Source organism: Palaemon carinicauda, chromosome 39 (assembly GCF_036898095.1).
Source record: "Palaemon carinicauda isolate YSFRI2023 chromosome 39, ASM3689809v2, whole genome shotgun sequence".
Taxonomy (NCBI): domain Eukaryota; kingdom Metazoa; phylum Arthropoda; class Malacostraca; order Decapoda; family Palaemonidae; genus Palaemon; species Palaemon carinicauda.
In genome coordinates this window covers 16,225,048-16,247,474 of record NC_090763.1, presented here as the reverse complement: position 1 = coordinate 16,247,474, position 22,427 = coordinate 16,225,048, and the positions used below count along the sequence as shown (strand labels likewise).

At 35.2% G+C, this 22,427-nt stretch overlaps 1 protein-coding gene across 4 annotated transcripts in view; it reads left to right on the top strand.

The window, feature by feature from the left end:
• Nucleotides 1–1,512: 1,512 nt before the first annotated feature.
• LOC137631026 (1-acylglycerol-3-phosphate O-acyltransferase Pnpla3-like) overlaps nt 1,513–22,427 on the top strand; it is a 137,122-nt gene continuing 116,207 nt past the window's right edge. For all 4 annotated transcript variants that reach the window (XM_068362585.1, XM_068362581.1, XM_068362583.1 and 1 more), the window contains exon 1: nt 1,513–1,776. In XM_068362585.1, coding sequence (XP_068218686.1) covers nt 1,617–1,776 — 160 coding nt within the window. In that variant the 5' untranslated portion in view covers nt 1,513–1,616. The remainder of the gene's footprint in view (nt 1,777–22,427) is intronic.

The window sequence follows — 22,427 nt, the reverse complement described above, 5'->3', positions numbered from 1 at the left end:
CATCCTTAGCTCACAAGGATAGTGAGGTTGCAGCGACCAAAGAAACTATCAAGTTTGAGCGCGACTCGAAACCCCAGTCTGGACTTCACCAGTCAGGGACATTACCACATCGGCCATCACAACTTTTAATTTTCCTTTAATTTTATATATTTTCTTCATCGCCTAAATCTTTTGAAGTTTTCCAGGATATATCAAGATCTTTGCAGAAAAAAAAACGAGTTTGGCCCAGATCTCCCTTTTTTATTCCAGTTTAATGTTTTTTTTTCTTTTTTTTGACAAATCTTATTGATCATATCAAACGTTTAATTATCTATTTCTGGAGTCTTTTGATAGTTGATTTCGATTCTCTTGGTGTGTGTATATCTTGTTTACATATATTAGCATAAGATTTTTCTATTTTTGTTTAAATCTACCAAATATATTCAACTTTTTATACGCAGAAAATATTCTGTATTCGCGTGCGCTTTATGTGTTTGAAACAAACAGACAAAGAGTTCAAAAGCATCTTTCTTTATACTTGACACAAATAGAAAAGACTTCCTGGTAATTCAATCTTACGGTCAAGCTGTAGTGGGTAGATTACAAGACTTCTCGTACCATGTCACGTTTCTCTCTCTCTCTCTCTCTCTCTCTCTCTCTCTCTCTCTCTCTCTCTCTCTCTCTCTCTCTCTCTCTCTCGTGTTAAATGCACGTGGCTGAGCGCAACGTCATTCGTTTTTCCCTTGCAACGTTTCGATATCAAAAGAACGATAGCAACGTTTTAAGTATTCGTAGTGCGCTGTTTTCATTTCACATACCAACCAGAAATCCCTTAATCAACAGGTGTTCGTGAGGGAAATATTGATTGCTATTTTAATAGCGAATCAGCTATTGTTTCCTTCACTTTATTGTTATACCAATAACCTAAATTTGCATCGTTAAATTTCAACATTGGGATTTGCCAAGATTTTCTTTTTATTCGAAAGTAATTAAATATAGGCCTATGCTGTAAATAAATTTCCATGTTAGTTACAAGAATATTAATTCCAGATAAAATAGGCTATGAAGAGCGATACCATTCACATCTTTAAAACAAAAGTAAACAATGGATGCGTGGTGCTGAGGAGGACCGAAAATGTAAACAAAGTTGATAGCAAGATACCTTAGCCGTGGGTATTTCAAGGTCAGTCTCGTTGTTGATATTTATTTTTCTCCTCAAATCGATTACAGTCAAAGAATGCGCTGCAGTTTAAAGGCATTTTTATTAAAGAAAGCCGAGACGGCTTATTAATAGCTGGAGAATTTACTAAGACCCTTTTTTTTACGGTAATTCGAATTTAAATAACGGATTATTTCTGAAAGCAGCGGCATTTGCAACGTCTCTCCCAATGAGAGCACAGCCTGGGCCACGTGGTACGGCCCTCGCGAACGTCACTCCCATATCAACCAATAGGATGAGCGGGAGAGTATGACGTCACAATCTTGGCTAAGTCAGCTGTCTGGGCCAAAACAAAACCTGTCAGTAAGCGTTAGAGCTGCAACAAGTAAGGACGTGAATACTCAAAGTCTGCAGTCTCGCTCAAACTGTTTACATTTGATTTACCAGCCGTCATAGTTTTAACAGAAACACTTTAACAATGAACTTTTCTTTTGCTGGGTGTGGGTTTTTGGGAATCTACCACGTAGGCGTAGCTGCCTGCTTGAAGAAATATGCTCCTAATCTGTTAGTGAACAAAATATCGGGAGCATCCGCTGGTGCATTAGCAGCGGTTTGTTTACTATGCGATTCTCCTTTGGGTAAGTACAGTTGTTTGAAGGTCAATTTCCTTGTGTAAGAATGCGTTAATTCTCAAATATTATACTGTCACATATAAGGTTATGTTTATGAGATACTAAATATTATTTCAAAATTAGCCATGCGCGAATATTTGCCACCTTCGTCGTGATAGTAGGGTATTACATAATATTTTCGACTACCCTAAATACCTGTTGTATACCTGTGTGGTGATCTATGACTTTGGCTCTGTACATGGCAATAATATTTGTGACATTTCTGTTTATTTTATTTTTAGAATGACATTATATAGATAGTTTATAACACTATACCATTTTCCCATACATGTATGTTTATCAATCAGCTGTTTCTTTACAATTTTTAATTTTACGCTATAAGATATTGTGTTCTGTGAAATTTGCTTTATTATTTAACAGCCCATGAATCTATCCAAGTGTATTAGTAGTAACATAGGTCTATTAGTGATACAATTGTTATTTGTCTGACTCGCTATTCAAATTTTCATTGGTCTAATTTTATCCTCAGTAAAAACTTATATTTAGGTACAGAAAATTATATAGTCTTAGACATAACTTGATTTCTAAATGTATCGGATTACGAGGGGTAATGAACCCGAAGATTAAGTAAGGAGAGGATTTGGTGCACGTAAAATTAGGCTTTCTTGTAGGCCTACTAAGGCCGTTGCCTATTTCTTAAGGCTGATTCGTGCATGGCGCGTTACATTCAGAATGTTAAAGAATGCATAAGTTAATTAGATCTAATGACTGTTTATAGGACTACGTGTTCAAAATATTATATGAAGTGTAGGCCTATGTTCCCGTAGGCCTACGACTAGTGTTCATTCATTAACCGACCCAAGCAGCATTCGAACCGATAATTTCAATAACAATGCACGGCTGAATTCGTACGAATTTAAATGCGAGTATATGTGTATATATAAATTTATATATATATATATATATATATATATATATATATATATATATATATATATATATATATATATATAATTTACGAAAGATTTTGCTGACTTTTTGTGACTACAAACTTTATCAAGATTTTCGTTATCTTCTGAGTCTCGGTTTAAGTTACTCAATCGTGGGCCAGTTTCTTGATATCGTATTATAAAATCTGTTTGATATGAGCTATCGTCCTTTGGACAACTCTCTCGATATATATATATATATATATATATATATATATATATATATATATATATATATACACACACACACGGGCACACTTCTATCTACCTTCTCTTCCTCATGTTTTGCTAAAGTTTTTATAGTTTTATAGGAAATATTTATTTTAATGTTGTTACTATACTTAAAATATTTGATTTTTCTTGATTTCCTTTCCTCACTGAGCTATTTTCCCTGTTGGGGCCCCTGGGCTTATAGCATCCTGCTTTTCCAACTAGGGTTGTAGCTTAGCATTTAATGATAATATATATTCGCGTACTTATTTCATTGTGGAATATATCTAACGATTTATCTGGAGAATAGTGATTATTTCTATATTTCCAACTTTTGCCACTCGCAACCAATCAGTTAAGGCACGAATGCTGTCAATAGTTATTCCATTTAAGAGCGTACATGTGTTGAGCAGACCTTGGAGTCACTTCTCATAACGGATGTAGGATTCACATTACACGTGAGGGAATACTGCTGGGAGGCGGGTCAAATAGGGCAATGTCGCTTGTTCAGTAGGTGCGTTCAAGTACGATGTTATTAACCTCTCTGTTTGTTTTTAAGTATTGTATGATATATATATATATATATATATATATATATATATATATATATTTATATATATATATTGTTAAATGGGTTTTGCATGTAATGGATATTTATATGAAGATGCGCATTAAATACACTTTGCATTGTCTTTTTTTCAGTTATACGCATATATATATATATATATATATATATATATATATATATATGTATGTATATATATATATAAAACATGCGTATAACTGAAGAAAGACATGGTGCTCAGGCATAATAAAAATTGTATTTTATATACAATATATATATATATATATATATATATATATATATATATATATATATATATATATATATATATATGTTGAATATGTTTTACATACTATGGAAATTTTATATAGATATGCAGTGAAATTCATGTTCTATTACTGCATTAATGCGAACAGTGAGACCAAGGTACAATGACACTGATCAGTTTTACATAGATCGGACGTACGCTTTTCCCCTTAATGGAGCCAATTGGGTTGTAGCATCCTACTCTTCCAACTAGGGTCGTATCTAAGCTAGTAATAATAATGATGATTTACTCACTAGATAGACGCTCAAGGTCCTTCACCATTGACGGGAGGTCAAGCGAGGACCAGGTAGGCTAGCCTATTCGTGGTTTAGAGGTAGGCAATGTTATTGCAAGTCTCTAAGTCTCTAACGTTTTTTTTTTTTTTTTTTTTTTTGAGATTAGCAATTGCATTGGAGGCTATAACATTCAGAGCAGTCAAATCGACGTTATACTTAGTGGCTTATGACTCAGGGAGGTTTTGAACGTCTCGGGATCATAGGTGTTCTTGAAGAACTTTGCCAATGACCTTGCTGACTTGAAAATATTCAGATATGCCCCCTATTTCCTTTTATGTAATTATCTTTGATGAAAACAAGCCGCTGTTTACACCTTTAAAGGTGATATATGTTTTTTAGTGTCATATATAATTCGCGAGTTATTAATTACTTGAAGTAGTAGGTCGCATCTTGGGACTAGGAAGAGGTCAGCATCCTCCTCCTAAATTGATTCAGCAAAAAATAGCAATGCTAACGCTCTCGTCAATGTCTAGACTACGGTCTAGGTCTGGTCTCATGTCCAGTATCTCAAGTTAGTATGGCTATGTTGTTCGTGAGAATTTAATCTTCATTGCGTAGCTGGGATCAAGTAGTTTCAAACACCCTGTTAGATCATTCTATTTCATGTTTGCATATGATATTTGGACGTAGTTTTTCAAGTGCAAGTATTTAAGAAATGGCCGCTGTATTCAAAACGTTAGTCCCACGTCTTAAACCTTTCCATTGTTATATATATTTTGCAATAAAACTGTACTGTAGTTATTGTTCTATCTTGCTGTCAACCATTTTCAAACTTCCACATTGTGGTGCGATTGTGTGACTTTTCCTGTTACAGCTTTGTGTTGAATTGCCTCCTTGACCCCAGTGTCGGGATATATGGGCCAGATGTCATTAATAATTTTTTATAGGCACTCAGGTTACACTAAAAATCCTCTGAACAACCCTCGTTTTGTTACTAATTACTCAGGGAGGAATAGTATCTGTATTTAAGAAGAAAGGTGATATCATGGAATGTGGTAACTACAGGGGAAATTACAGAGCATGGTTTGGAAGTTTTTGAGAGGGTACTAGATTAGAGAAGGGGAAACAGCAGTATGAATTCATGGGGGAAGAGGGATAGTGGATGCTATCTTTATAGTAAGACAGATACGGGAAAAGAGGCTAGATGGAAATCGAAAGTAATAACAGCTGTTGGGGAAGCAGAAACCTTTGAAGTTAGTGTTGGATTATACCAAGTGTCAGCATTAAGGCAATTTTTATTTTGGTGGTCTTGAATGTGTTAAGTTAAGAGTTATGGGAGTTTCTATATGCAGATGATTTGGTGATTACCACTGAGAAAGACTTACAGAGAAGGGTTGTACATTATCAAGAGACTTTGGAGAGGGTAAACGTGGATAATACATGGTGAGCAGTCAGGAAGGTAGGGACTAGATATATAGACTTTGGGTAGGGATTTAATAGCCATACATGGAAGTAGAGGCTTTTTAAAAAACAGGTGGAACACTTTAAGATACATGGGATCTATAACTCCGAGGAAGGATGAAATTAGGATAAAAACAGCCTTGGGGAAGTGGATGAATGTAGCAGGAATAGCATGTGATAATTTAATGCCAATCAAGCTAAAAGTAAAGCTTAATAGCACAATAATAAGACCAGTGTTAATGTATGGATCAGAAACATGAGTTCTCAGACAAAGAGAAGAAGCAAACCTTGAGAGAACAGAAAGGAGAATACTGTGGTGGATTATGGGACTATTATAGCTTGAAATATTGTAAATTGGTGAAATAAGAAGAATGGCAGGTGGGGTGAAGATTACAGAAGTGATGAAAGTGTCACAATTGGGGTGGTGTGGGTGGGCACGTGTTGAGTATGGAAGGAGGGGAGGGAGTGAGGAGAGCTTGGGAGGAACCTGTTAGGGGGAGAAGATCGAGAGGAAGGCAGAAGATCAGATGTCGAGATAAGGTGAAGGATGATATGGAAAGAAGAGGATACCTTTGATATGGGGTATTAGAGAGGGCGCTTTAGGCAACCGACCCCGTAATGTAGAGATAACGGTTCGAAAGATTTGTTAGGTCCTAGAATGGTCTGGAGAAATTTATTGAAATATACGATTTTTTTTTCCAAATGACTCATTTCCTTGTAAATTTTTAAGTACTTTGTTAGATATGATTTTGTTGATTTTCTTTTCAAGTTTCTGCACTGGAATATCATCGCAGTGTTGGTTCGCCTGATTAACATAACCAATTTGAGGATAGGGTTTTTTTTTATCAAAAATAATTATTCAGATAATTTTCAAAGCAATCCTTTGACAAATTGATAAGGAAGACGTTTCCGTCTGTACTAGACAAGGTTCTATAATCTTCACCAATGTCGTTTCATTCAAAGGTGTCATCAAATTCAAACTAGGAAAGGTATCAGCTTACAAGGGGTTTAATTTTACAGTTATTTTTACTTTCATTTTAGATACAGTGGATGTTTTAGGTAAGGATTCTGTTTTTGCTAATCACTGTATTTTCATATCGTATGCTGGACGGAAGTTGGAGATCTGCTGAAGTTCGAATATTTCTTGTAGGTTCTGTAACCTCACCATCCTTATGAGCTAAGGATGGGAGAATCTTGGGAGCTCATATATCTACCTGCTGAGTAATCGGCAGCCATTGGTTGGCCCTCCCTGGTACTTAGGTGGGGTGGGAGGGGGTTTGGGCGCTGATCATATTCTAGAATCCCCTTTTAAACCTTTGGTAAGGTTTTCTTCTTTTTCTTTTCATGTTTTATCTTTGGATGTATTCGTAGAAACAATATTCCTGGTTGAATTTTATTCTTTGTTAGCGTATTTAATCTTTATACCCGTCTTGGAAAACCTGCGCCACACTGAAACTATGTTTAAATAATAGACTTTTCCGCGGGTTCCCGTTAATTATAGCCATACAATGCAATGTACGTATTCTTTTTTTCTTCTTGTTATTTTGATAAATTTGATCACAGTATTATCTTGAAGTATCGACACCATGGTTTGTTGATTCTAACTTGACTAGAGCAACGGTACTGACAATTATGATTTTTAAGTTTACATTTCTTAATGAAATCTTATTTCAGCCCCCTTTATTTTCCGTCACAACTATTCCTGTTAATAATAGCCATATAATATAGGCTACTTATTGTTTTTCCTCTTGAGTTGAACAATTGGATGGTTAATATTTTAAAGTGTCGCCATCATGTTTCGTTGATTCTAACTCTATTAGATCAACAGAATTGACAATTAAGATGTTTAAAATCTTGCATTTTTAAATAAAGTCTGATTTCACCTCCTCCTTCGTTCCCCCGTTGCAACTATTCGCCAAGAAATTGCACTGCCGATGCAGAAGTTGATCTGCTTTGAGGGGAAAGGCTCACTCCCCTTTAACGCCAAACTTGCGTCAGACGGCGAGCCCTTGAAAACGTCCCACCTCAGCTTGAAATCCTTTGCCTGAGTGTCCAGGAATTAGGATGTCGGCGAGGGGGAAGACTTCGCGTTGAAGGGTGCGGGAGAGAAAGACCTATGTGTTTGTATTTCTGTTTTCATGGGTGTAGTTTGTGTATTTGTTATTTCCTTAAAGGAAGATGACGTTTGACGGAGTGTGGTTGGTTCATCTTTTTCACGAGGATTTGCGGACTGGTTTTTATTTGTTTTATTGTGGGGTGTTGAACAATGAAACCTGAAGTGGTCTTTGAGAAATGTAATCTGTTTTTAGCTATATAGTATAGTCGTTGAGATGTGTAATATGTTTTACATGTTATTTATTATTCGAGTAGAGTATTAGAATGGTTTCTGTTTAGGCAAACTGGTCGGAATGAAATTATTAGTTTTTTATCGGGTATCTGAACATAGATAAAGTATGTTGTTCTAAATTCTATTTATTATTGCTGGATACCATGATAGGGAAAGCATCTGCACGGAAATGCATACAAGTATAATAATCCAACTACGTTAAAATTTTAGGCAGAATGGCGAGATAAATGAAAGGAATATCGCAGTCAAACCAGAATCGGGAAACAATAGATTTTGGGGGAAACATAGATTAGGTTTTAGACTTTCTCGCTTTTCCCGAATTTCATTCATGAAAGTTCGTGAGAGTAGAGCAATATAGAGCAGAGTTAAAATGTGGGGGAATCCCCTGACTATTTTTTGGGTCAGTCATGGCCTCTGATTTCAAACTACCTAGATCATTTAACGTTACTCTGGAGTAGATGTCAGTAGGATTCTTTCGTTTAATTGGAGGAAAATATCGCGTTTTAAACTTGTCCTGTAAGGTATTTGTTTAAATAAAAGCCGTTCATGAATAGCAGAGGCAAGAGGCAGTGAATATACAGACTGACCATATATGATCATCTCCCAACCCCTCTCTCCATCAAGCTAGGACCAGGGAGGGCCAGGCAATGGATGCTGATGACTCAGCAGGTAGACCTATAGACTTTCCCCAAACCCCCATCCTTAGCTCACAAGGATGGTGAGGTTGCAGACACTACAAGGAACTATCGAGCTTGAGCGTGAATCGAACCCCAGAGCAACAGAACACCAGACATGAACGCATCCAATAGGCGTCCACAATAGAGAATATCTGGGTGTACTCGAAATTTTTAATTCGGTTAATGACTCATTGCACGTGAATTAATTTCATGGAATGCGTGTAGTTTTCCTTATCTTGGCCACTTGAAGTAAAGTTCAGTACTGTTCAATGCTTTGCAGCAACACGTTTGATAGGTAATCTCTTCTAGAACCATTGTATCTTCAAGAATGCTGAAGATAATGGGTTAATTAATTTGTGAGCTTAACCCTTGAGGGAGTGATGGAGCGGCATTTTTAGAAAGATTTAGTTAATTATCAATTAATTGGGGGAATTGAATTTGAAAGAACATTTTGAATTTTAGCGGAGCATTCATTGGAGGTAAAGATAGGTGCTGTACTCGTTTTTATTATTACTAGTGTACGTGACCCGTCAGGAATAATGGTTGGATATTGAGATAGATTTGCACACACACGGCCTTTCCTTCCCACCAGGTTATGACTATTCTCTCCCTTACCTAAGTGTGACCGGAAATTTTATATATATATATATATATATATATATATATATATATATATATATATATATATATATATATATATCCAGACACTTGCTCTTTATTATATAAGGGAGAAGGCGCGAATTTATAAGGAATAAACGATGAAATAAAATGTAAAATAATTAGCAAGATAAAATACATCAAAGAGAAACTATGCAACAAACCCCATGTCTACAATAAGTTGAAACCATTTGAGCAAATCCAGCTTTTTATCTAAATTATAGACCAGATAAATTAGATTGAATTTTATAGTCACCCGTTCATTTCTAGTTTTTTTTTCTTTTACTCATTGCACTCGGAAGCCTCCCGCATTACTGTTGCAATAACCATTTTCTTTCGTTTTGGGGCTTCTCATTTTTTATTTTGCCTGAAATTAGAAGACTTCTAGTTTATTATTTTCTCCAATTTTTTTATTTGGTTGGCTTTGTAATTCCATTCAACTTTAGTATCAGTTTTTTATATTTGGTTAATTTCTATACAAACATCCTTTATATTTCAACATTTTCCATCTTATTGTATTATATATCCATATAATTCTTGTGTTTATCTCATATTTATATTATTGATATCTATTTCATATGTGTTGATAGTTTTCTGTTTCCAATGATTCAATATTCGATTTTCATGCATTTTTCTATTTTTTTTATTAATAATTTCTATCAAGTTTTCTTTCTATATTTCAGTATTTTTCTATCTTTTTCTATTATAACTTCTAATAATGTCTTGTTTTATTCCATATTTGTATAATTTCTATCTTTTTTTCCTAATCTGTCTTCCATTATTCAATATTTGATTTTCATGAAGTTTTCCTACGTTTTATTCAATCTTTTATAACAACCGTGTTGTTCTTTTATTCATCCACTTGATACAATCACCGAATTTATTCTCGAGTTGCACACTCATTATGAATGCACTAAACTAATAGAATTTTCATTTTGAAATGTGACATAGTACTTCAAGTCGTCAAACGTATATCTGCCTTCATCTATTGTTATTATTATTATTATTATTATTATTATAAGCTAAGCTATAACGCTAGTAGAAAAAGCAAGATAATATAAGCCTAAGGGCTCCAACAGGGAAAAATAGCCGAGTGAGGAAAGGAAACAATGAAATAAAAATCATTTATTATTATTATTATTATCATCATTATCATCATCAACATCATTGTTGTTATTACAAACTAAGCTATAACCGTAGTAGAAAAAGCAAGATAATATAAGCCTAAGGGCTCCAACAGGGAAAAATAGCCGAGTGAAGAAAGGAAACAATGAAATAAAAATCATTTATTATTATTATTATTATCATTATCATCATCAACATCATTGTTGTTATTATAAACTAAGCTATAACCGTAGTAGAAAAAGCAAGATAATATAAGCGTAAGGACCCGAACAGGGAAAAATAGCCCAGTGAGGAAAGGGAGCAAGGAAATAAAAAGCATTATTATTATTATTATCATCAGCATCATTGTTGTTTTTACAAGCTAAGCCATAACCCTAGTAGGAAACGCAAGATAATATAAGCCCAAGGGCGCCAACAGGGAAAATAGCCCAATGAGAAAAGGAAAAAATTAAGAAATGAAATATTTTAAGAACAGTAACAACATTAAAATAAATATCTGTTTCTTAGAAAGTCAAAAACTTCCCTCTGGGGGAAAAAATTCAACTCAGTTGGATACCACAGAAGAGAAGGGGAAGGGAGTAAAGAAACTCTTATTGGTATAGGGTAGGATTTTATATCTCTGAAATGTTTCTAAACTTTTATTTTTTAAGGGAAATGTTATGAAATTTAGTTGGCAAACAAGAGATTGAATCTGGATTGCTTTAGACAAAACAAAATTTTCTCAATATTTTTGGATGTCAATATTGTTTAAGGAAACCTTCAAATATCAAATGTTTAAATATTGTGCAATAATTATGATCGTCTTTCGCCAATTGCATCCGCGTCTTTTATTTTGTTCTTTATGTAAAGAGAATTTAGTTAAAGACATTAGAGTATTTTGTAAGTACGATCTCTCTCTCTCTCTCTCTCTCTCTCTCTCTCTCTCTCTCTCTCTCTCTCTCTCTCTCTCTCTCTCTCTCTCTCGGTTCTTTCCAATTTGTCTTATCATCCCTCTTGTCCTCATTATTCTATTGTTTTTTTTTTTTTAATTTGTGTCTACAAAAACATAAGAATGCTTCGTTAATTTATGTAAAGTTGGCTCAAGTATTAATGAGATCATTGTTAGTTATTATGAGTATTGTTTCATAAATTATAGGAATGCTGATTATGAAGTTAGAAAGAAGACATGATTTTGAGTTTCATATTAGGTATTATGTTTATTACCTATTTTTATGGTTGATATAAATAAAATTTACCTTTTTAAAGCAATTAATGGAATGTTTTTCATAGTCCGTGGCCAGAGTCTATAGAGTTTAAACGTTTAAATGGAGCACATTTAGGGTTATGGTGGCCTATGTGGTAACGTCCCTAACTGGTGACCGCCAGACTGGGTTTGAGTCCCGCTCAAACTCATTAGTTTTTTGGTCGCTGCAACTTCACCATCCTTGTGAGCTAAGGATGGGGAGTTTGGGGGAGCCTTTATGTCTATCTGCCGAGTCATCATCAGCCATTGTCTGGCCCTCATTGGTCCTAGCATGGGTGGAGAGGGGTCCTTGTGCGCTGATCATATGTATATATGATCAATTTCTAGAACATTGTTTTGCTTGAGGGGGGCAATGTCACTGTCCCTTGTCTCTGCGATTCATGAGTGGCCTTTAAAGCTTTAAACATTAATGGCAGAGGTAAGGGACAGGAAAATGCCCTAAGGACTGACCACATCAACATGATCAGCGCTCAAATCCCCTCTCCAACGAAGCTAGGACCAAGAAGGGCCAGGGAATAGCTGCTGCTGACTCAGCAGGTAGACCAATAAGCTCCCCAAACCGTCCCCTCCTTAGCTCACGAGGAATTATTGAGCTTCAGCGGTTCTCAAACCCTCATCCAACATATCTCCAGGCAGGGACGTTTCCAATGGGCTTCCACAACATCAATAATTTTGATGTCTGGAATTTAAGTATTATGACTTCTTTTTTCTTTGGATTAATTAAATCATTTCAACGAAAACCTTCTAAAATGAAGGCTAAGTATTTATGTATGCACACGCACACACGTTCGCACCCGCAGATTCAACCCTCCCCATTTTCTAACTATAACCCGCTTGTTCGGCAATTTGCTTGAGAGTGTGGGTTTCGAGGGTACCTCTCAGGGTCCCCCTCTCACCATGGTTTGACTACTCTCTCTCCCTGCCGATCAGTCTGACAGGAATATATATATATATATATATATATATATATATATATATATATATATATATATATATATTATCGATACACTTGCTTTTTATTATTTAAGAAAGGATACAATTTGAGTTAGGTTTCCTCTTCCATCTAAACTAAGCAAATAATACTCGTAAATTTTTACCTCCTGTTATTTGAATTGTAAATGACTGGAATTAAAGTATCCTCCATTTCTACTTAGAATGCCATTTGAGTTAATTGCCAGCCAATCTTCCCACCTCCGGTTCTTCGTTTTTACCGAGGCCATATTTTTCTACGATCTCTCTGGCCCCGTCGAAATTTGGCGAGAACTTATGGCGGGTGAGATATGGAGAGGTGTGATTGCTTGTAACGCGAAATTTTGTTTGTTATCTTATTGGAGTGGGGGTGATATTCAATGTATCATTATGATTAATTTTTCTGATTGGTGTGGGTAGAAATGGAAGTTGGAAATATACAATATTTAGTTTTTATTGGTTGATCTCTCTCTCTCTCTCTCTCTCTCTCTCTCTCTCTCTCTCTCTCTCTCTCTCTCTCTCTCTCTCTCGTTTAAATTATATATATATATGTATATATATATATATATATATATATATATATATATATATATATATATATATATTTATATATATATATATATATATATATTTATATATATATATATATATATATATATATTTATATATATATTTACATATATAAATATATATATAATATATATTTATATATATATTTATATATATATTTATATATATATATTTATATATATACATACATACATACATACATACATACATACATACATACATACATACAAACAAAATCACTAACAATGGAAGAACGTCGTGTGACCTCAAAAACATTTTATCCTTGCTTTTGGCAGACTCAACACCTCTACCGTTTATATCGTACGAGGTAAACAGGACTCTGTGATTGGCTGACCGAGGGGCACACCATTGCTTGTGCGCATTTTAATTGGCTCAGGGGGAGAGTAAGTTTTGACAGGAGCGGCCTAATACCCATGTTTTGTTTACTCGTTCATTTTCCTACTGATTTTGCTTTGGTCCGGTTTTTTTTGGTTGTTTGTTCTGATGGTTATTTATTGTTTTTTAGTCATGTGTTAATAATGCAGTGATTTCGTGTACTATCTTTTCCAATTGAAAATAAATTTTTTTTTTGTTTCCTATGATATTTCAGTTCACTTTTTTTCCACCAGATAAGATTTCGTTTTGGCCCTAAAAGGGGCCCTGGAAATTTGATAGAAGATAAATTTATTTTTGTACCATATGTTTTATTATTACTAATGAATGATTTTTATCGAATGTGTGTGGACCGTTAAAATTTTATGTTCTTCTAGAAATATTTATGTTGAAATAAGTACTCGTGTAATGAGTTAGATGCCTATTATTTTATTCTCTCTCTCTCTCTCTCTCTCTCTCTCTCTCTCTCTCTCTCTCTCTCTCTCTCTCTCTCTCTCTCTCTCTCTCTCTCCTTCAGCCTTTTGAGCCTGTGTAATGATCAGAGATGAGTGAGGATGAAAAGCTTTCAATTTTCGGTATGGTTTTTGGAATTGTAATTTTCCAGCTGTTTTTCAGTGTCGTGTCAGGGCCGTTTCCTCCCGGGTTGATTTATGATGCTGTGTTTGATTGATATGTAGATCTCTGTTAACCAGGTCAGTTTGCACCGACGGATTGACCTTGAAATGTTTGTTATTCCTGTGGAGGAAGAGTCTTTATTTCTTCCATCGAACTTTGCATATTGCTTCCTTTGTTGGTGTGGAGTTGAAGTCGCTTTTATTTGCCCATAAAAAATTTACCAAATTATATAATACTTGAGCTATAAATATAGAAAACAAGTGACTAATTCTGCTCTTGAGTATGGTCCAGGTTTAGAAATTTTACACTGTAGATCCAAATCTAGATTTTTTTCAAGACCTAAATAATGAATTTTCCCCAAAATACTTTAGATACATTATTGTTCAACGCCAGACTAAATACTTACTCTTCTGTGTCACACAATTCTCTTACTAATTAAGGAATTGCTCAACACTTAAACGATTGTTTATCGCAGTTATTAAATTGTTAGTACGTTTGCGGGGTGTGATTATTTGGACCAGCTCATGATAGACCACCAAAAAAACTTGTTTGGGAGCGAAGAGGTTGGGTATTGTTCTTACAACTCGATAACCCTTACCTTTCTTGATGAACAACCGATGAGGCTATATTTCCATGGGAACTTTGACTGATGAGACTGTTTCGAATGGAACTATGTAGATATGATGATGCGTGAGAAAGAAAATTCTTACCCAGATATGAACTTTGAGACGGAGAGTTAACTTTAGTATCTGCATTGAAACAATTTCATAGTGGATAGTCATCTCTCTCTCTCTCTCTCTCTCTCTCTCTCTCTCTCTCTCTCTCTCTCTCTCAGCCTTTTGAGCCTGTGTAATGATCAGAGACGAGTGAGGATGAAAAGATTTCAATTTTTGGTGCATTTTTGGAATTGAAATTTGCCAACTGTTTTGCAGTGTCGTGTTGGGGCTGTTTCCTCCCGGGTTGATTTATGATGCTGTGTTTGATTGATATGTAAATCTGTCTTATCCAGGTCAGATTGCACCGACGGGCTGACCTTGAAATGTTTTGTTATTGCTGTGGAGGAAGAGTCTTTATTTTTGTAATCGAACTTTGTATATTGCTTCTTTTCTTGATGGGGAGTTAAAGTCGTGTTTATTTGTCCATAAAAAAAATTTACCAAATTATATAGTACTTAAGCTATAAGTATAGAAAACAGGTGACTAATTCCACTCTTGAGTAAGGTCCATGTTTAGAATTTTTATACTGTAGATTCAAATCTAGATTTTTCAATACTCAAATAAGAATTTTCCCCCCAAAAAAACTTTAGATTCATTGTTGTTCAACGCCAGACTAAATGCTTGCTCTTCTGTGTGTCACACAATTATCTTACTGATTAAGGAATATCCCAACACTTAAACGATTGTTTATCGCAGTTGTTAAATTGTTAGTACGCTGTAATACTTACTCCTCTGTGTGTCACATAATTCTCTCACAGATTAAGGAATTGCCCAACACTTAAATGATTGTTTATCGCAGTTATTAAATTGTTAGTACGTTGGCGGGGTGTGATTATTTGGACCAGCTCATGATAGACCACCAAAAAAACTTGTTTGGGAGCCAAGAGGTTGGTTATTGTTCTTACTACTCGATAAACCTTACCTTTCTTGATGAACAACTGATGAGGCTATATTTCCAGTGGAACTAAATTTTATGTAAATATGAAAATGAGTAAGAAGGAAAAACTCTACCTGGATGAGAACTTTGAGACGGATATAGTATCTGCAGTGAAACAATTTCATATGGTTAGAAGTGGATAGAACTATAACTCTTCTCTCTCTCTCTCTCTCTCTCTCTCTCTCTCTCTCTCTCTCTCTACCTAAACATCTATAAGGTCTTTTTCTCCCAGATAAGATTTTGTTTTGGCCCTAAAAGGTGCCCTGGACGTGTAATAGAATATCAATTTATTTTTATGCCATATTTTTTTTATTACTAATGGAGGATTTTTATGGAATGTGTGTTGATCGTTAAAGCTATGCCCTAATTCCAGAAATGCTGATGCTGAATTAAGTAAACGTGTAATGAGTCAGATGCCTATTATTTTACACACTCTCTCTCTCTCTCTCTCTCTCTCTCTCTCTCTCTCTCTCTCTCTCTGCCTGAACAACAATTAAGGTATAGTCCCTAAAAAGGAGCCCTGTAAATTTAACATAAGATAAATTTATTTGTATGCCCTATTTTTTTTATTATCTGTAAAGAAGGGTTTCTACGGAATGTGTGTTGATCATTAAAGTTATGCATTAATTCTAGAATTGTTGATTAATCACTTATTTGCCTATTATTTAACGGCATAGCCACCCAACATATTCGCAAATAACTAGAGATCTGCTCCTATAATTCTCCCAAAATATATTGTTTATTAAGCGAAGGAGTAGAAATTTTCACAGCAGCTAAACGTGTCCTGCTCACAAATAAACAAATGGTTTGGAAAGTAACTAATAAATTCACTGTGAATGTTACAAAGTCGTACGACCCCAAACCAATTTATCCCAGCATTTGGCTGTGACCCGTCGGCCGTCGCCTCTACCATCGTACGAGGGAAACGGAACTCATTGATTGGCTGACCCAGAGGCTCAGCATTGATTGCCTGCATTTTAATTGGCCCAAGGGAGAGTATATTTTGTCAGGGGAGGCCTAATCCTTTGTTCATTTCTCATCTTTCCCTGCAGATTTTACTTCTTTGGGCAGGTTGTTTGGTCGTGAAGATTATTTAGTTTACTCACATTCTAACAAAGGAATGCTTTCAAGAGTTCAAACTTGCCGCAAATGTTTTTATGTTGAACAGTCTGACGTAAGTCTCTGTTCATAGTTTATTTATGAGAGATCTATTTTAATGTTACTGTTCTTGAAATATTTCATTTTATTTGATCATTACTTCTCTTGTAGTTTAATTATTTACTTTACTCACTGGTCTATTTTTTCCTGTTGGAGCCCTTGGGTTTATAGCATCCTGCTTTTCCGGCTAGGGTTGTAGATCGGCTATTAATAACAATAAAAAGACATTCTCTTCTATTTTGCTTCCTATGACATTTTAGTTCCACACTTTTTTTAAAATATGTCTTTGTTGTTTACACCGATGATGGGAATGATATCTTATCATTGCATTTTTCGTTCTCGTTGCTAGATAAATTTGAACAGTCAATACCTGGTTATGATAAAATAAGGGAGATTGTTATCATACAACGGTTGTTAATGATAATGAGCTCTCGTCTGCACCTACACACGTTTGCTCTGAGAGAGAGAGAGAGAGAGAGAGAGAGAGAGAGAGAGAGAGAGAGAGAGAGAGAGAGAGATTCTTTAAGGTTTAAAGGCAACTCATGAATGACAGACAAGGGACAGTGACATTGCGCTATCAAGCAGGGCAATGCCCTTGAGACTGGCCATATAACATATGATCAGCGCCCAAGCCTCCTCTCCACCCAAGTTAGGGCCAAGGAGGGCCAGGCAATGGCTGCCAATGCCTCAGCAGATAGACTTATAGGTCCCCCCCAAACCTCCCATCCTTAGCTCACAAGGATGGCGAGGTTGCAGTGACCAAAGAAACTAACGAGTTTGAGTGGAACTCGAACCCCCATTCTAGCAATCACCAGGCAAGGACGCTGCCACCGGGACACCACCATGTGGTGTGTGTGCTTTGGAGAGCATTTAAAAAACGTTTGTTGTATATTTCCAACCTTGAAGGACAACTTTTCTTGTTGTATAGGTCATTACACATTTAAATTTCGTTGTTTAGCCATTTGGTATTGTTTATTTTGTTGGACTTGCCGGGGGTGGGTTAGATTCTCATCTTTTAAATTGTACGATGTTCCATTTATTATTATTAGCTATGCTGCAACCCTAGTTGGGAAAGGCATTACCAGTTTTGACATTTAATGTTTAATAAAATGGTGTCAGTTGCAAGTGCATATTTATTGGATATAAACTTGTTAAACTTAACGCTTTGTGATTGGCATCAAATCTTATTTAAACACTTACAAACATAATCAATATTGAAAAGAAATGATTGCTTATATTTTGATGCTTACCACGTGGAAGTTGTGGCCGATGAGGTAACGTCTCTGACTGGCGAATGCCAGACTGGGGTTCGAGTCCCGCTGAAACTCGTTGGTTTCTTTGGTCGCTGCAGTCTCAACATTCTTGTGAGTTAAGGAAGATGTTGTTTTGGGGAGCTTATAGGTCTATCTGCTGGATCATCAGCAGCTATTGCCTGGTCCTCCTTGATATAGCTCATGTGGAGTGGGGCCTTTGGCGCTGATTACATGTATATATGGTCAGTCTCTAGGGCATTGTCCTGCTTGATAGGGCAATGACACTGTCCCTTACCTCTGCCATTCATGAGTAGCCTTTAAACCTTTTTAAACCGAATAAACCTAATGTAAGTTTCAAGCAGAACCAATTTGACCGTGGCCATGATTTGGCCCACTTCTGAAATTTAGCCTTAAAAGCTTTTAGCAAAAGGAACAACTGAGCTTGATCCCTTAAGGTACAGATAATCTCGCTTGATAATCTACAGCCTGATCCGGACAATGAGGCAGTGACAGCCACCCGTTGAGATACTATCGCTAGAGAATTATTGGTTCTTTTGATTGTCCAGACAGTGCTACATTTGATCCCTCTCTCTGGCTACGGAGAATTTTGTCTGTGCCTTTACATACACCGAATAGTCTGCCCTTTTCTTTCCACATTCTCTCGTCCTCATACACTTGACAACACTCGGGCACACTATTATATGTTATTTCTCTTCCTCTTGCTTTTTTTTTAAGTTTTGTAGTTTATATATGAAAGATCTTATTTAATGTTGTTACTGCTCTTAAAATATTTCATTTTGATTACTTATTGCTTTTCTTGTATTTCATTTATTTTCTTGTTTCCTTTCCTCACTGGGCTAATTTTACCTGTTGGAGCCTTGGGGCTTATAAAATCTTGCTTTTCCAACCAGGGTTATAGCTTAGCTTGGAGTAATAATAATAATAATAATAATAATAATAATAATAATAATAATGATGATGACAGTGGTTCTCGGTTAGAGACCTCGCGTGGTGATGACTCATAAGGTCGTTTGCCTATCACTTTGTAAACAATGATAAGTTGAACATGCCCTCTTAGGCCTGAATGTCCTTCACAAGTACGCACTTTACATCCTTAATTGATTACTCCCGTGTATGCCTATAGAAGGGAAGAAGCCTTGCAGGTATGTATCTAGAGGCCACTGATCTAATTTTGTTTTTGCGTATCGTATCTTATCAGTGGGTGATTCAGTAATTATATCTGATATTGTTTGTCAACCACCTTGTAGTCAAGGCTGTCTGAGGACTTGCCTTACTCCCAGTCTACGTTTACAATCTGCTTTACAGTTATTTTGTTTATATCTTTCTGTATTGGACAACTTATGAATCTAGCTTGAAATGTTAGAGGAACTTTGTCACTCATTTAAAAGAAAGAATGATTTCGCAGTATTGCAATTTAGTCATCTAAGGGAAAGTCTCTCTGTCTTTGTGTAAATTAAAACTCATCTTTGTTATATTAGAAAACACCGGTAGGTTACAAGCAAATACCTCCTACTCATGCAAGCTTGAAATGACATTGACACCTTTAATTAATGCACATTCAAAAAACGTAACAAGGATTTTCCGGGTTGCTGAAACAAAGATACCATTCAAAATCAAAATAAACTTCTTCCTTCCTAGAAGCGTTGCCTTTTCTTTCTGTCCCCCACCACAGACATCCCTTTCATGTCGATATCGGCTTTCCTATATATTTTTAAATCCGGTCTTTCTCACCCCACGTTTTATTTCATCCATGCAGGGGTCAATATTTTTATTTTTTTTTATTTTGGTGTTGTTGCTGTTATTAAGATATTTTATTTTTTCTTGTTTCCTTTCCTCACTGCGTTATTTTCCCTGTTGGAGCCTCTGGGCTTATAGCATCCTGCGTTTCCAACTAAGGTTGTGGCTTAGCAAGTAGTAATGATAATAATAATAATAATAATAATGTATTTCCATATTATAAGTTTAATACCGTTGTATCGGGAATATTTATGATTAGAATACATTTTTTCATGTTGAACTGGCTGACATAAGTCTCTATAGTTTATACTGTGTATGAAAGATCTATTTTAATGTTGTTACTGTTCTTAAAATATTTTATATTGTTCATTACCAAGAGTAGTTTATTTATTTATCTATTTCCTTTCCTCACTGAGCTAATTTTCTCCGTTGGAGTACTTGGTCTTTATAGCATCCTGCTTTACCTACTAGGGTTGTAGCTTAGTTGCTACTACTACTACTACTACTACTAATACTACTACTACTACTAATAATAATAATAATAATTGGATAGTACTAAATCTAAAGAGGCATGAGAGATGTCCTTTAATTTTACATGCGAAATCGATTGTGTCATGTAACATATTGTAACCATTTGTTTCCTTGTTAACTTTGCTTCAGCTATTTTTCTTTGTTTATATTTCACTATAACATATCCGCTTACAATCGCCTTATGTGGTCTGTTGCAAGTTTTATTAGCATATGAAACCCTTCTTCCTTTATTCACACACGGAGCTCGCATTTTTTTTTTTATGCTGTCTTCTTGAAACATCTGAACATTTTATATACCAGTGATGAGAAAGTTTTTCTCGAGTTTAATTTGTTCCTTTAAACTTTACCTTTTGGATGAAGTGATGGGTCTTCATTTGTAGGTTAGTTTGTGGTCTTTTGTTTAAAGTTTATTATTGGTACTGCTGGAAGGAAGGACGATGGTGACTGGTACAATACATGAACATACGATATTATTATTATTATTATTATTATTATTGTTGTTATTTCTTTTATTATTATTGTTATTATTATTATTATTATTGTTATTATTATTGTTATTATTACTTGCTCAGCTCCAACCTAGTTGGAAAAGCAGGAAGCTATAAGCCCAAGGGCTCCAACAGGAAAAATAGCCCAGTGAGGAAAGGAAATAAGGAGAGTACAAGGGAAATAATTAACAATTAAAATAGAATATTTTAAGAACTGTAACAACTGGGGTCTAAAGTGATGTCAGGCAGGGCAGCCGATCGGGACTACGGTCTACCCCAGTAAGCCAAAGCAAAGTTCATTAAAAAGAAGGCCACCTTGGTTACCCCGTACTAAAAAAAATGGGAAAACTCAATTTAATAGAACAATATTGTTACTATTCATCAAACAGTCGACAACTCTTTACATAATTCTTATCGCTGATTTAAGCTTTAGGGTGTTATCGCATAGGCTATAGAAGTGTCATAGGTCGTGGTTAGATAAAATGATAGTGCAAACTCCTTTCCTATCTGCTATGGAAAAAAAAGTTTATCATTCGAATATTTCAATATGATGTTTACTTACCAACCATGCGCGTTTTCTACTATATATATATATATATATATATATATATATATATATATACATATACATTTATATACATATATATATATATATATATACTTTTATATACATATATATATATATATATATATTTATATATAACATATGTATATATATATATATATGTATATACAGTATGTATATATATATATATATATATATCTTTCCCCGTCCCTCGGATAGGGGGAGTGGGAGTAGTCATGTCCTGCGGGGAGAGGGTGCTCCGAGAGGAAAGGGAGAGTGGGTGGGAAGGGTTGAATCTTTATATGTGGGTTTGTGTCTATATTTAGCCGTCATTTTTGACGGATCGCGTATAGCAGTTTCTTCTAAGGTTACAAAGGGATTCAATAACTGTCACAAAATGATTGCAGAATATTTTGAAGAGGATGGAATAGTCTACTCTCTAAAGGAGGACACTCCTTGGGCTTATAGCATCCTGCTTATCCAACTAGGGTTGTAGCTTAGCAAATAATAATAATGATAATAATTAATGAAATGGAAGGCACAGGAGAGTGAACTCACTGATAAAGAATAATCTTATAATGTGTATATTACGTGATAAAGACTCCCAGTATAATGATAATGAGTTCTGACGTAAAATTTCATGATGATTATCCGAGTATTGAATATTTGATTGGTTTGATATTGGTAATTATAAAGATAGATAAGATTACCTAATGAAATGTAAACAGATTAAAAGTACCGGCCAATGATAGTAAACTTAGGGATGTATTATACAATATGTAATGGAGTAATCTAAAACATGGCATTACTGATGGGAAGTTTGTGTTTATGTTTATATCTACGCCTATAAGGTTACTGTTCTCGGTAATTATTCTGGTACTAGTGTA